The following is a 15553-nucleotide window of genomic DNA, read 5'->3' on the forward strand; positions in this document are numbered from 1 at the left end:
TTCGCACGACCGTCAATCGCAGGGAATATCGCCTTCGTCAATCGCAGATATTCAAGGTTTTTGCTTAGGTCATGTTAGGAGAGGCGAAACGCTCTCTAATTGGTAAGCGTACCCTTATATCACTAATTAGATTATATAAATATTCTTTTAATTAAGTTTTATATATAAAATAGTATTATATTAATGCAAATATGAAAAGTAATATTAATAATAATATTATTATATGTATTTTTAGTTAAAAGTATATAATCAATTTTTTTAAAAGTATATAATCAAATTTATAACAATAGATTATTTTAGTTTAAATAATAGTAATCTATTTTTCATATAATATTTTATTTTATACGATATTTTAGTTTAAATAATAGTAAACCAATTAATGTCTACTCAAGTGGTCAATGACTTCAAGTTACTTAATATAGAGATTTCGAATTCGAATACTAATATATGTAGAAAACTTTAATAGAAAGAATGTTCATTTAAAGGGTGTCCAACGAACCTTTAACTGAACAATAAAATAAATTAAGCTTAATACATATGCAACCCCCTGAACTTGTCCCTTTTTTCATTTTACTCCCTAAACTTAAGGGACAACCTATTGACCTCCTAAACTTCCAAAAAACCATCCAATTTACCCCTTCTATCTGTCGTGGCGCTGACCTGGCAAAATACAAAGCTGCAATAATCCAAGCGCCACGTCGGAAAGGAGGGAAAATTGGGTGGCTTTTTGGAAGTTTAGGGGTTGTCCCTCAAGTTTAGAGGGTAAAATGAAAAAAAGGACAAGTTCAGAGGATTGCGTATGTATTAAGCCAATAAATTATTAAAAAATATTTTTTTACTAAAATAATATATATTAAAATTAATTAGTAATTAATTCTAAAATTTTGATTTTACTAGATTAGGTTAAAAAATAATAATATCTATTTAACTTATATTAATTTAATTAATTAATAAATTAGAAATACAATAATACATATATAACAAATAGTACCATATAAAATAATATTATATGAAATATATATTTAGATTAAAATACTATATTAATTAAGAAGACTTTATATTGATATAATTTTATGGTACCTTCTATGCTTCTAACAGCAGAAAAAACAAAAAAAAAACATAATCTCTATCTAATTTTATTATGTTGAAATTTCTTTTCATTCTTATATTAATATAATAAATAAAGTTATATAAAATTTAATTAAACATAAACTTAACTTAGAGATATTAAAGGATTAATAATTAATAAAGGTAAATATTTATTTGGTTCCCTCAAATTAAGATTTTAAAGTTAATTAAGACCTTAAACTATCAAAATCATTAATTAGATTTTTGAAATATATAAAAATCATCAATTAAGTTTCCGTTCCAAACAAAAATCATCAATTCAGATCTAGTCGAAAATTATTTGATTAAACAATCCTCTAAATCTATTTTGAACATATTTTTACTTATTTCAGTGGCCTAATGATTTGACAATTTAGAATCGTAATTAATTTTAAAGTTTTAGTTTTGGACAGCAAAATGGGTACAATGCCATTAATAATTTATAGCTTACGGAGTTTATACTCTTAACTATTTGAACTACGATCCCGAACAACCAAACGAGTTCTTATATTAAGCATGGGGTTTTCCATGTCACTCAGAATACCCTAGATCCACATTTGGTGAAACCTCTTACCATGGTGCGGGATCATGTTACACATTGTGAAAAATATGCATGAAAGTTCATCTATTTGTTATTGAGAAGTGCTTCTAGTAATTTGGCCAGTACCTAGCGAGCTGAGATTGTGCCACATCAGCGCTACTGCTGGTGTGACAGAGGGATCCCGGCAACATTTATTGGTTAAGGTTGGCGGGTAAATGATACAACTATTTTCATACTTCATCTATCTTTAGGGTTAAACTTCCCATCGGTGCTGCAAATCCGAACGAGACGTGCCTGTGCCGTTGATCAGCTTATTCTCAGATCAGTTGGTTACTCCGGTAAGAAAGAACTGTTTGAGTTTGATTAACTAATTTCAGCATCAAGCTTAATCCAATAACCCCTAACTGAATTGAGTACACTAATTCGACCTAATTCTAGAAAGCGCAGCTCTGAATTTTTCATTGAATTCATGAAATTCTGTCTGGTTTTCTTTATTGAGTTAAACTCCGATCTAATTCTTGAAAGTGCAGCTCTGAATTTTAATTTAATTTGTAAACTTTGGTCTGGGTTATGTTTATTCTGTATGAATAGGATAACAAAAGCTATAAGCTAAATGCTTATTTGGGTAGAATAAATTTAGAGTTCGCATATAAAACCGTGCAATGTTAGGACTAACAATTTATAGATGGAGCAATTTTAGGCTTCAAAAACAACAAAGCATTAGTCCAAAATGATTCGGGATCGGCTAATATGAACCATGGTTTTATCGTGTTGATATTCATATTTTGGTTCACATCATAAGATGTGGCTAAGTTTTACACTGGCCGCCACAAACCTAACACAACCCGCCTCCTTAGTCTGGGCTTGGGACCGCCTGGAAATTCCACCAAGTGACAAACATTCAACAAAAATCAATTTCTCGTTCATTTGATTGCCGGTCTGCGCCACTTAAGCTATGAATTTAGTCTTACGATTATAGGGGAAAACAGATTTAGACTCTACCTATTAAACCGTACAATGTTGTAGTACTAACATTGTTGAATCTTCGGTAAGTCGAATTTGTAATTGTTCCATCTACAAAATTAATGCTAATATTGCACGATTTTAAATGTAGAATCTAAATTTGTTCTCCCTTGATAATTTAGCTATGTGTTTACACTTCACATATAAAATCCCGTGCAATGTTAGCACTAACGGTTTATAGATCGAGCAATTTTAGGCTTCATTGACGACATATGTGCAATATATATAGCACTTTTAGACTTCATTAGTGACACATTTCAACAACAGTCAATTTCTCGTTAATTTGGTTCCCGTCTGCACCACCTAAGCTATGAATTTAGTACTTTTGTTATAGGGAAAACAAATTTAAACTCCACATATTAAACCGTACAATGTTGTAGTACTAACATTTGGTAGGCTCCTGTTGAATCTGCCGTTAGTGGAATTTGCAATTGTTCCATCTACAAAACGTTAATGCTAACATTGCACGATATTAAATGTAGAGTCTAAATTTGTTCTCCTTCAGTAATTTAGCTATTCACGTGTAAAATCCCGTGCAATGTTAGCACTAACGGTTTATAGATCGAGCAATTTTAGACTTCATTAACCACACATGTGCAATGTTAGCGCTAATGTTTTATAGATGTAGCACTTTTAGACTTCATTAATGACAAATTTCAACAAAAATCAATTTCTCGTTAATTTGGTTCCCGTCTGCACCACCCGAGCTATGAATTTAGTACTATGGTTACAGGGAAAACAGATTTAGACTCCACGCATTAAACCGTACAATATTGTAGTACTAACATTTGGTAGGCTTCGTTGAATCTTCGGTTAGTCGAATTGCAATTGTTCCATCTACAAAATTAATGCTAATATTACACGATTTTAAATGCAGAGTCTAAATTTGTTCTCCCTCGTTAGTTTAGCTATGTGTTTAGACTTCACCTGCAAAATCTGGTCCAATGTTAGCACTAAAGGTTTATAGATCGACGACACATGTGCAATGTTAGCAATAACGTTTTATAGATATAGCACTTTTAGACTTCACTAATGACACATTTCAACAAAAATCGGTACTTTGGTTCCCGTCTGCATCACCCAAGCTATGAATTTAGTAATATGGTTACAGAGGAAAACAAATTTAAACTCCACTTATTAAACCGTACAATGTTGTAGTACTAACATTTGGTAGGCTCTCGTTGAATCTGCCGTTAGTGGAATTTGGAACTTTGCAATTGTTCCATCTACAAAACGTTAATGCTAACATTGCACGATTTTAAATGCAGAGTCTAAATCTGTTCTCCCTCGTTAACTATAAAGCTACATTTGTACCCTATCTTTCGAATAGATACATCACATAACACGATTATGATAAACTGTTTTGACAGATAGCATAGCAAGATGAAGAGCAGCTCAGATCTTCACATAGCCATGTATCCATGGCTTGCATTTGGGCATTTCATACCCTATCTTCAAATCTCTAATAAACTTGCTGAAAGTGGTTGCAGAATCTCTTTCTTATTACCTAAAGGAGTTGAGGCTAAATTAGCCAAACTCAATAGATTCCCAAACCTCATTCACTTCTTTCCTCTCACCATACCTCATGTTGAAGGCCTTCCTCATGGTGTTGAAACTCTATCTGACATACCCATTTCACTCCAGAGCCACCTCTGCACAGCCATGGATCAAACAAGAGACCAAGTTCAAGCCATTTTAGGCACAATCATGCCTGATTTTGTTTTCTTTGATTTTTCTTTCTGGCTTCCTTGTTTAGGTAGAGAATTAGGCTTTAAGTCTGTTAAGTACGTCATAGTGTGTGCAGCTCTGTCAGCTATAAGCTTAGTTCCTTCTGAGAAGATGATGATTAGAGGCATGAAATGTGAAGAAATGATAAAGAAGAATGAGTCATCTGTTAAACCAGCTGTAGAGTTTGGTAGTGGGATATCTTTTTATGAGAGGATGCACACTGCTTCAGAAGAGAGTGATGCTTTAGTATATAGGACTTGCTATGAAATCGAAGCGCCTTTTGTTGATCACCTTGCACAGCATTTCTCAAAGCCAGTTCTGTTAACAGGGCCTCTCCTACCGGAAAAAGCTGAAGCACCAGTGGAGGAGAAATGGGAAAAATGGCTGAACAAGTTTCAACCAGGTTCTGTAGTGTTCTGTGCATTTGGGAGCCAAAACATGCTACAAAAGGACCAGTTCCAAGAACTACTTTTCGGGTTCGAGTTATCTGGGCTGCCATTTCTTGCAGCATTATCTAAACCAAATGACTGTTCAACCATAGAAGAAGCATTGCCTGATGGGTTTGAAGAAAGGGTTCAAGAAAGAGGCCTGATATATGGAGGATGGGTTCCACAGGAACAGATACTGAACCATCCGTCTGTTGGGTGCTTCGTTAGCCATGGTGGCTCGAGTTCTATGTGGGAATCGATGGCGAGCCATTGCCAGATAGTTCTTGTTCCACCGAGCTTTGATTATGATGTGCACTCCATGGTAATGGTGGAAGAATTGAAAGTTGCAGTTGAAGTGAAAAAGCAAGAAAACGGGTGGATTTCAAAGGAGAGCTTGAGCAATGCTATCGTATCTGTAACGAGCCTGGAGAGTGAAGTGGGGTTGATGATAAAGAGCAATCATGCTAGGTGGAGAAAGTTTATACTGGATAAAGATATGCAACAAACCTATCTTGACACTTTCATCAACAAGTTGCTTGATTTATTGCACTAGTTATGTTTTTCTTTTGCTTGATTTATTGCAGTAGTTATGTATTTCTTTTCTTGTGTTTGAATGTGGTGGTTTATCATCTGAAAATGGTAAATCATTGGTTTAGTAAAACAGGGCTCACGGGTCTGGTATTCAGCTGTTTCTATATTGGGAGTACAATAATAGGAGCCATAATATATATGTGTGTTTGACATTTGTGACATTTAACATTATATATATATGTGTGACATTTAATGATTGTCGTAGGGATGTAAACGGGGCGGGGATTGGAGTTCCCATCCCCGTTCCCCGACTAAACGGGGAATTCCCATACCTGTCCCGCGAAACAAATGGGGACAAAATTCATCCCTGTCTCCGCCCCGCGGGGAATTCCCGACTCCGCGGGTATCCTCGTTTACCCATTTAAAGTTTAAAAGAATATTTGAAAAAAGAAATAAATGAAAAGAATAGAGAAAAAAAAAATATGATGAACAAATAGATATAGAGTGAAATAGAGGTAAAATATTTGGATCAGATTAATCATAGGTTCTAGTTTTTCTATGCTTATTTTTTATTTTCTACGATTAATAATACGTTATCGGGGATTAAACGGGCAATCCGTCAGAAATCTCCACGGGGTACAATACGGAGCAGGTTCGGGGATCCCCGCGGGGCGGGGATACCCTTTCCTATCCCCGCTAACGGGGCACATATTACTCCCCATCCTCGCCCCATAATAAAACGAGGCGGGGATTATCCGTCCCTGTCGGGGACGGGTAATCCTCGCCCCATTTACATCCCTAATTGTGCTACAATAAATTTAATCTCAGTTTTCCTTTATCAGCCATAGAAGAAGCACATGTTTGATGATATCCTTGTAACATGTACACCACCTATTCGGATATGCAAAATATTGCTTGTATGGAAAGAGAATTTCCCATCAGAAATTTGGATCGTGTAGAGTATTTTTTTGGGAATTGAAATTCGATATATGAATAAGAGGTCAGACCAAGTATGTTAGTGATATTCTCGATAGAGTGAAAATGGTGGACTCAAAATTCACACTTACCCCAATGTCAACAACACCATCTTTATCTAAAGATATCGGTAAACGTCTAGTCTCAAGAGAAGTCTACATGAGTGTGGTTGGTGCATTGCAATATTTCACACTTACACAACCTGACATTGCATTCGCAATAAGCAAATTGTGTCAATTTCTTCACTCACCAACTGATGAACATTGGAAGTGTGTTTAACGCGTTTTGCGCTACATTCAAGGCACTTCAGATCATGGTATTGTTCTATCTTTTGCATCGATCAAACATGTTCACTATTACTCTGACAGTGACTAGGGAGGATGTTCTGATGATCGTCGTTCAACAATTGCATTATGTGTTTATCTTGGTAATAGCCTGATCTATTAGAACACACAGAAACAACGAACTATTCTCATTCTTCCAGAGAGATTGAATATAAAGTAGTCGCAAATACTACTGCGGAGTTACTGTAGATGCACTCCCTTTTTTTGTGAACTCGACTTTCCTATACCTCGTCCTATTCAATTATGAGGTGACAATGTTAGAGCAATCTACCTCATCGTCAATCATGTATTCTGTGCCAGAACCAAGCACATCGAACTCGACTATCACTTAGTTCGTGAACAAGTCAGCTCTGGTTTTCTCATTGTTCGATTTATTCCGACTGATGATCAAATTGTTGATAGTCTCACCAAACCTCTTGCTAGTGCACGGTTTCAGCTTCTGTGTTCCAGGCTAATGGTGCAATCTCACCATCGGCTTACGAGGGATGTTAGAGATAATTAAGTTATATTTATCTTGTTTATTCATTAATATAAGTTGTGATTATCATCCAATTAGTTAAAATTAATTATTTATATTCTTTATATTTATCTCCTAGTATTAATCAGTGTAGGACTCTTATGTATATATATATATATACTAATCCAATACACATCCTAATTTAGGGGCATATCAATTATCTCTGATCTCTGCAATTCTAACTAATTGTAACAATTTCAAGCTGTAAAATAGGATGCTTTCAAAGTATAGGAGAACAATTGAATTTTTTGAATAAGTACATGAGGCTAGAAAGTATTAGGCCTTATTTTGGAAAAAAAAATATATGCTTTTCCAAACTCTCTCCACTTGGTAGAAAATAGATCTGTTCACGGATCCGATGGCCCGTCCAACCCGTCCAGACCCATAGACAATGGGACGGGCTTGGTCAGTCTAAATTTACAGTTAACCCAGCCCGGCCCAAGCCCGAAGATACCCATTGATTTATGGATTGAGCCTGGAATCTATTATTAAAGCCCGTATCAGCCTGGCCCGGCCCGCAACATATTTATATATACTAGTATTATTTTATATAAACATTTAGTTTTATTAATAATATATAATAATAATTAAACTAAAATCTAACTAAACCTCATATCTATCTAATTTAATCCATGTCAATTTCTCTCAGCGGCCTCCCTTCCACTATCCTCTCAAATTTCCACGTTATATTAATTTGATTGTTTTGTTACTGTAAAAATAATTCTTTTAGTTTTATATTTTAAAATTTAACTATTTCATAATTGATAATAATATTTGTTGATTTGAATTTATCATTGATGGAAATAAAGTTTTAGGGGTTAGGCTATGCTTACTTTGTTTTTGACAAAGTAAGCCTTACTTTGTTTTTCCCACCATTGGATGGTGATGAATTTTGACAAAGTAAGCTCATCCAATGGTAGAAAAAACAAAGTAAATCTTACTTTGTCAAAAACAAAGTAAGCATAGAAGACACCAAGTTTTAGATTTATATAAAAAAGAGAAATTTACACAGAATTACATAAATTAAAAAGTATTTATAATAAATTCACTATCTTTTTTTAATGTTGTCATTTAGAGGAAAGTATCCTTCCTTTTGTCAAATTGTAGTTACTATTCAAACAATCATTAAAAAAATTCAAATATTTCCCTTTTTTGGCAGGGTGTCGGTTTCTTTTTTCTAAAGAAAAAAAGTGGCGGTTACTTGATAAATTTAGAATTAAAATGTTTAAACTTGACATAGTTGGAAATTTTTTACTATTTATGAGACATTTATAATATTTTAACTGATTCTTGATTTTTATGTAACTAACCCTATAAAAAAAATATGGGCGGGCCTGGGTTGGGCCTAGGATTAAGGTTTTCTAATTCATCCCAACCCGGACCGAGCCCGAGACATATTTACTACGGGCTGGGCTGAGCTTGGACATGAGTTTTTATTGAAAAGCTCAGTATGACCCGGTCCGAACCCGGCCCAGCCCATGAACATGTTTAGTAGAAAATGGTCTACTTAATAATAAAAGAGAAAATTACATCGAAAATCATGTTTAGAACTTTTTTAAAAAGGGACACGATAGGGGACAAAAGAAAATGTGACTTAGATGATTAATAATTAATAATTTATATTTTTTTGGAAGACAATTTATATCAAAGAAAATTATGAAAAAAATGTTTATAGTTTATCCAATTTATAAACAGAAATATGTGGTTTAAAAATTTGCAAATAGAGGTATGTGGTAAGTTTTATTTACAAAATAAAATATTATAATTACACAGTTAATTTCTAATTACAACCAAATGCATTTTGAGTAAATAATTTATAAATCCCTCAGTTTGTGCATATTACATTAGTTAGTCACTCTGTTTTAAAAATATACTATAAAGTCCATGAGTTTTGATAAAACTAACCACTTAGTCTTTTTATCCATAAATTATATATAAAGCAACAACTTTACCCTTCTATCACTAATTAATTTATATAGATATTGTTTTAATTAAGATTTATATAAAAAGAATTTATTATATTAATGTAAGCATGAAAAATATTAATAATAATAATATTATATTATTATATGTATTTTTAATTAAAAATATATATTCAAATTTATAATAATAGGTTATTTTAGTTTAAATAATAGTAATCTATTTTTATATAATATTTTATTTTATACAATATTTTAGTTTAAATAATAGTAAACCAATTAATGTTTGCTCTAGTGGTCAATGATTCCAAGTCACTTAATATAGATGTTGGAATAAACATATATTCACAACATATATATTTATCTGAATAAGTAAACGGGTTTACGGGTTACCTCTTGTAGCGCAGATCCCGTTCTTGATTTGCAGCGGAAGGATTTCGGATCAATCACCCGATCTAGTATCATCGGTCAAGCCTTCAACCACGCCAATAGAATTGGGAGACAATTGGTTCACGAACTAAAGCGACGACGAATCCCAAAAATAGAGAGAGAGGGGCGGCGGCTTAGGGAAAAACAGGAGAGAAAAAATTCTCTAGAGATCCTGTATCTCAAAACCTAATTTCTGACTCTCTTCTAATTCTCTTAGAATTATGATATATTAGGGTTTCTATTTATACTGAATAAATAGATCACCTAACCCTAATTCTTATTGGGTTTGGGCCCGTTCCATTTCGGGCGGGCCTAATTGGATCCATATCCAATTAATTCCAACATCTCCCACTCGCACGCAATGGAACTTATTCCAAACTTTCTAAATCTCGGTCTCTATCATACTCTTGCAAATAGTTCGTGCAACCGGCATGCTATCGAAAGCTCTAGTGCTATATACTCGTTAGAACATATAGCTGCTTGATTTTCATGTAACAAACTTGGAACTATATACTCGTTAGAGATATATAGATCTTAGATTTGAACATGGATCGTCGGTGGTGTATGCTTTTATCCTAGACTCCATATCATATCCACTGTAGTCTTCGGATCTCTACAATACATCTATTTTTCACAAATATGAACATATGCATAAGTGTCCGGACGATGAAGAATAGAAACACTTAGATATGATTCAAATGGATGTCTTTCCCTCTTAACATTATTCTTTCCATTATAATTTGATTCGCTTATCCAGTCAGGGTCTCTTTGGTTGGTATTATCTCATCAACCTCGAGGTATCCCTTTCCACGTAGCTACATTAGACTAAACTTCTTAGAATAAGTCTAGGGTCTATAAGGATAAACAATAGACAAGAAGCGAATCTTCATGACGTGAGTCTCACATTAGGAAAAGGCGAGATCAATCTACTTTTCCATCTCGTGGTCGCTAAAGCACACATGGTATGGGTCATGTGTTATGGTGTTCAATTCTTTTCTGAAGAAGAGCATGTTATTAACACCATACAGAAGCATAGGTCTAGATGTGCCTGAACATCTAACTTTAGTTCATCACTTATGATGATCACTTCTGGCTATGACAGAAGGCTATAAGTTATCGCAAACTTGCCCTTTTAGATTACTTGTTAATCTTTTTCATGTATTTGTAACACATGTTATCTTGCAGCGTAATGGAAACACTTTTCCATGTCTATAGCAAGACGGCTTCTATCATTGAACAAGCTCTCGAAATTGCTCAAAGAGAGCCTCATCCTTCATTTATCATCACATTGACGAAATGGGGGAAACTGCTCATGTGAGTGAGCTACATTCTGTCTAAACATGCATTTTGAGTTCATAACAGCAAATATTTACAATTAAATACTCGCACTCGTGTATTGATGAAAATTCATAAAACCTTTATTAATAATTCATGTCTTACAAATAAAACAATGAAGAATGAGAAGTATACTTAGATCCTAAACAATCCTTGGGATCTAACATGTTTAACATAAACATCTCTCTTGACTGGTTTGGTGAGGGGATCTGCCACCATGTCATGAGTAGATATATACTTCACATTAACTTCTTTGCGTGCAATTAAGTCCCTGACAAAATGATACTTAATCTCTATGTGCTTTGATTTACTGTGGAACCTCTGGTCCTTAGCGAAAGCTATAGCAGATTGACTGTCACTGTTAACTATGACTTGGGTTTGACAATTGGTTACATTCAAGTTGTTTAGGAACCGATTCAGCCAAACAGCCTCTTGAACTGCTGATGAATACGATACGTATTCAGCTTCCATGGTGGACAGGGCTACACAAGTTTGTTTCTTGCTACTCCAGGAAATCGCGCCATTTCCTAGCAAGAACACATAGCATGACGTGGACTTTCTTTCGTCCAAGTCTCCTGCCCAATCAGCATCCGTGTATCCTCTCAGATTGAGCTCTTTACCTTGATAGCATAGAAAATAATCTGATGTTCCTTTGAGGTACCTCAGTATCCTCTTCACAGCTGCCCAATGTGCTAGTCCTGGGTTGGACTGATATCTACTCACCATCCCAACGGCATGACAGATATCAGGTCTTTATACACAACATGGCGTACATTAGACTACCTACGGCACTTGCATAAGGAAATTTTTCCATCCTTTTTTTTCGTTTGGATTCTTTGGACACATTTTGGTACTTAGGGTGATGTCCTTGAGACTTTGTTAACATAAGTCTCTTGAGACAGTGCTAATAGTTTCTTTGATCGATCCCTTGAAATCTTAACCCCAAGTATGTATGCGGCTTCGCCCATATCTTTCATTTCAAAACTTGAGTTTAGCCAAGCTTTGATTTGGTTTACAAATTCTATGTCATTTCCTGCTATCAGTATGTCATCTACATACAGAGATAAAATGACAAAATTTCTACCCGATCGTTTCGTGTAGACACAATGGTCCTCTTCAAGAATTTTGAAGCCATTCGAAATCATTTGATTGTGAAAACGAAGGTACCATTGCCTAGAGGACTGTTTAAGGCCATAAATTGACTTTTTCAATTTGCAGACCTTATGCTCGGAGCCTTTTACCACGAAGCCCTCTGGCTGTGACATATAGATCTCTTCGCTCAATTCTCCATTGAGAAAAGCAGTCTTAACATCCATCTGATGTAGCTCTAGGTCTAAACTTGCTACAATAGCTAAGATTAGTCTAATAGATGTAAACCTTACAACAGGTGAGAATGTCTCCTCGAAGTCTATTCCTTCCTGTTGTGTATATCCTTTAGCGACAAGGCGAGCTTTGTACCTTTCGATACTATTGTCAGCCCTTCGCTTCACTTTGAGAACCCATCTGCTCCCAACAGCTTTTCTACCCTTTGGCAGATCAACCAGTTCCCAAACATGGTTGGATCTCATAGAATCTAGTTCCTCTTGCATTGCTATAGTCCATTTGTCTTTTTCCGGAGAAGTGAAAGCTTCTTTAGCATTTCTAGGTTCCGCATCATCATTTGGAGTTACTAAAAGAGCTGTGCCTTCGATACCAAATCATCAACTATTAACTCTTTGCCTTTTAGTACGGCACGGTTCCGAGTTTTGATAAACTTATCTCATGTATTCATCATAACCCGGAATCCTATCTCTTAGACTTTGTCCCAAATTCTCACAAGAATCAGGAATCAAACTCCCACTTAAATAAGGATCTGTCACATTCGAAACGTTTTGAGGTTCGAAACTTTGACCTTGTTCTTGTTCCTGGTAGTGATCGGTATCATTACCTTGATCCTCAAAATTCCTCCCACTCGAATGGAGAGGTCCGTTCGAATCTATTTCCTCAAACAGAGTGAGATCAGTGTCAACTTCTCCTAGCTTAGGAAACTCATTCTCTAAGAAGACGACGTCTCGTGATTCAAATTCTATCACTCGGCCTTCACTATTTTCTCCCACTAGGACATATCCCTTTGATACGTCAGGGTATCTTATAAAGACACACTTTCTACCTCTTGGGCCTAATTTCCCAAATTTGCTAGAGGTATCATGGGCAAAAACAGTACAACCCCAAGGTCTGAGCATACTCAAATCGGGTTTTCTACCAGTCCACAGCTCATAAGGAGTGGAAATGACAGTCTTGGAGGGCACTCGGTTTAGAACATATGTAGCTGTTAGCAAATCATCTCCCCAATAGGAAATAGGCAAGTTTGCTTCAGCCATCATAGATCGAACCATATCAAGGAGAGTTCTGTTTCTCCTCTTGGCAACACCATTTTGCTGCGGAGTGTATAGGATAGACAATTGATGCTCTATCCCTTTCTCATCACATAAAGCTTTGAATTCATCTGAAAGATATTCTCGACCTCGGTCAGTTCTCAAAACTTTGATCTTCTTATCTAGTTGATTTTCAACAAGGTTCATAAACTTTCTGAAACAACTCAAAGCTTCAGACTTGTGAGACATCAAATAGATGTGACCATACCTTGTATAGTCATCTATGAAGGTGATAAAGTAGTAGGCCCCATGCCTAGCCCTCACATTCATTGGACTACATACATCAGAATGAATTAATTGCAGAGGAAATTCTGCCCTAGTACCCTTCCCGAATGGTTTTCTATGCATTTTTCCTTTAAGACATTGTTCGCATGGAGGTAATTCAACTTTTCTTAAACTACCTAGTAAGCCCTCTTTGGCTAAACGATTCATGCGATCTTGGCCAATGTGATTTAACCTATCATGCCATAAACTAACATCTTTATCCACAGAAGAAGAAGTAGTAACAGAAAAATTATTGGAGTCATATAATTCAACATCCAAAATAGTCAAACCATTCAGTACATATCCTGAACCATAGAATTCATTATCCAAACTTAAATGCAAACTGTTATTAGCAAAAAGAAAGGCAAATCTAATTCTTAACAAAGAGTTCACAGAAATAAGGTTTCTCCGAATATTCGGAGCATAGAGAACATCTTGTAGGAGGAGAGTTTGATCGCCACGTAGACTCAATCTACATGTGCCAATCCCTTCGACTGCAACTCTCGAGTTGTCTCCCACATAGATCCATCTTGAACCGACTGGAATTCATCGGAACTCGACAAAGGTCTCTCTTTCCTTCGTCACATGGTTCGTTGCACCTGAATCAACAACCCACAAAGGATCATGTTCAGCTATAAGAACAGTGCTAGATACATTTATTTCACTCACACATGAGTTAGTGTAGTGTACCTTAGGAACTTTGCAATCATTTGCATAGTGTCCTTTTTCTTGGCAGTTGAAACATTTCACACGTGAAAGCTTCGGTTTCTTTCTGTTCTTTTTTCTCTTTCCCTTTCTATTTTCTGTATTCATAGGCTCTTTGGCTTGCTCTTTGCCCTGGCTATAGAAGCGCTTACGCTTTTGCCTTGGAGGATTGGAACGCCTCCCACTTGAGTGGGCTCCCACATAATGGGCTTCAGCATTGATCTTAATCGATGCCAGGCGATCCTCCTCTAGCTCAAGGTGGCAACAAACAACATCGAAGGTTTGAATTGCTTCGGTGTGGGTTAGGTGCACCTTCATGTGCTCCCAACTGTTTGGCAAAGAGCGGATAACAGCTTGCACTTTCTGCTCATTGGTCAACTGATGACCTGCTTCATTCAGCTCACTGATCATGTTGGACATTTCTCTTAAATGTTTTTTCATTGTATGATCAGGCCTCTTCTTGTAAGTGTCAAACTTAATTGTCAATGAGCGGAGCCTAGTCAGAGACACACCTCCGAATTTCTCCTTCAAGGCATCCATAGGCCCTTGGCTGACTCAATCTTACAGAATTGCCTAGTGAACTCATCATCCATGGCACTCAGCATGATGATGCGGGCAGTGGAATGCTTTTTCTTCCATGTCGTATAATCTCGGCGAAGCTGAGCAGTTGCATCATCCTCAGGTTCGGCCACAACCGTATCCAAGTGAGCAAGCACATTTTGCTCTTCAAGCACATACTTTATTTTTATTGACCAAACCTCATAGTTATCCCCATTTAATTTTAGGTATTTGTTGAGTTCAGCAACTATAGACTTTCTAGCTGCTGCCATTGATGACTGATCTAAAATGGTATTGCACGACTTAGTAAGAAGTTATTAAAGGTTCAATACACGCATTAATTCTCTAGACAACTTATATCTAATCAATCAAAATTTCATTCTAAATTTCGATTCGAAAATGAGACCGAAGTGGCTCAAATTACCCTTTACACTTTAGTATTAGATCCAACTAATTAGATACATTAATGCTTAGAGAATTTTGTTACTCACAAGTAACGCAAATTACTATCACAAGTAACGGCCTGTAAAGATGATGTTTAGTTAATATATAGTTAATTTCTCCCCAATCATTATTTCTATAAATTTTTATACACAAATTGAATGAAATAATTTTACTAAAATAAAATATAAAATTGTCTAAAAAGCTTGATTCGCCTGCTGAACTTTCATAAGTGTCCTGATAGCTCCTTGAACTTGCATAAAATGTTCAGTTAACTTTGAAGTTGTGTAAAAT

General features: G+C 35.6%; 1 protein-coding gene across 1 annotated transcript; it reads left to right on the forward strand.

The window, feature by feature from the left end:
* The first annotated feature begins 1711 nt into the window (after positions 1–1711).
* Positions 1712–5570, forward strand: LOC136227083 (UDP-glycosyltransferase 79B6-like). The gene is made up of 2 exons (XM_066015800.1): positions 1712–1986; positions 4042–5570. Exon 2 carries the CDS (start codon positions 4055–4057, stop codon positions 5378–5380), a length of 1326 nt encoding a protein of 441 aa, XP_065871872.1. The 5' UTR covers positions 1712–1986; positions 4042–4054; the 3' UTR covers positions 5381–5570.
* Positions 5571–15553: the final 9983 nt, after the last annotated feature.

The sequence above is a fragment of the Euphorbia lathyris genome, chromosome 4 (assembly GCF_963576675.1).
Source record: "Euphorbia lathyris chromosome 4, ddEupLath1.1, whole genome shotgun sequence".
Lineage (NCBI taxonomy): Eukaryota > Viridiplantae > Streptophyta > Magnoliopsida > Malpighiales > Euphorbiaceae > Euphorbia > Euphorbia lathyris.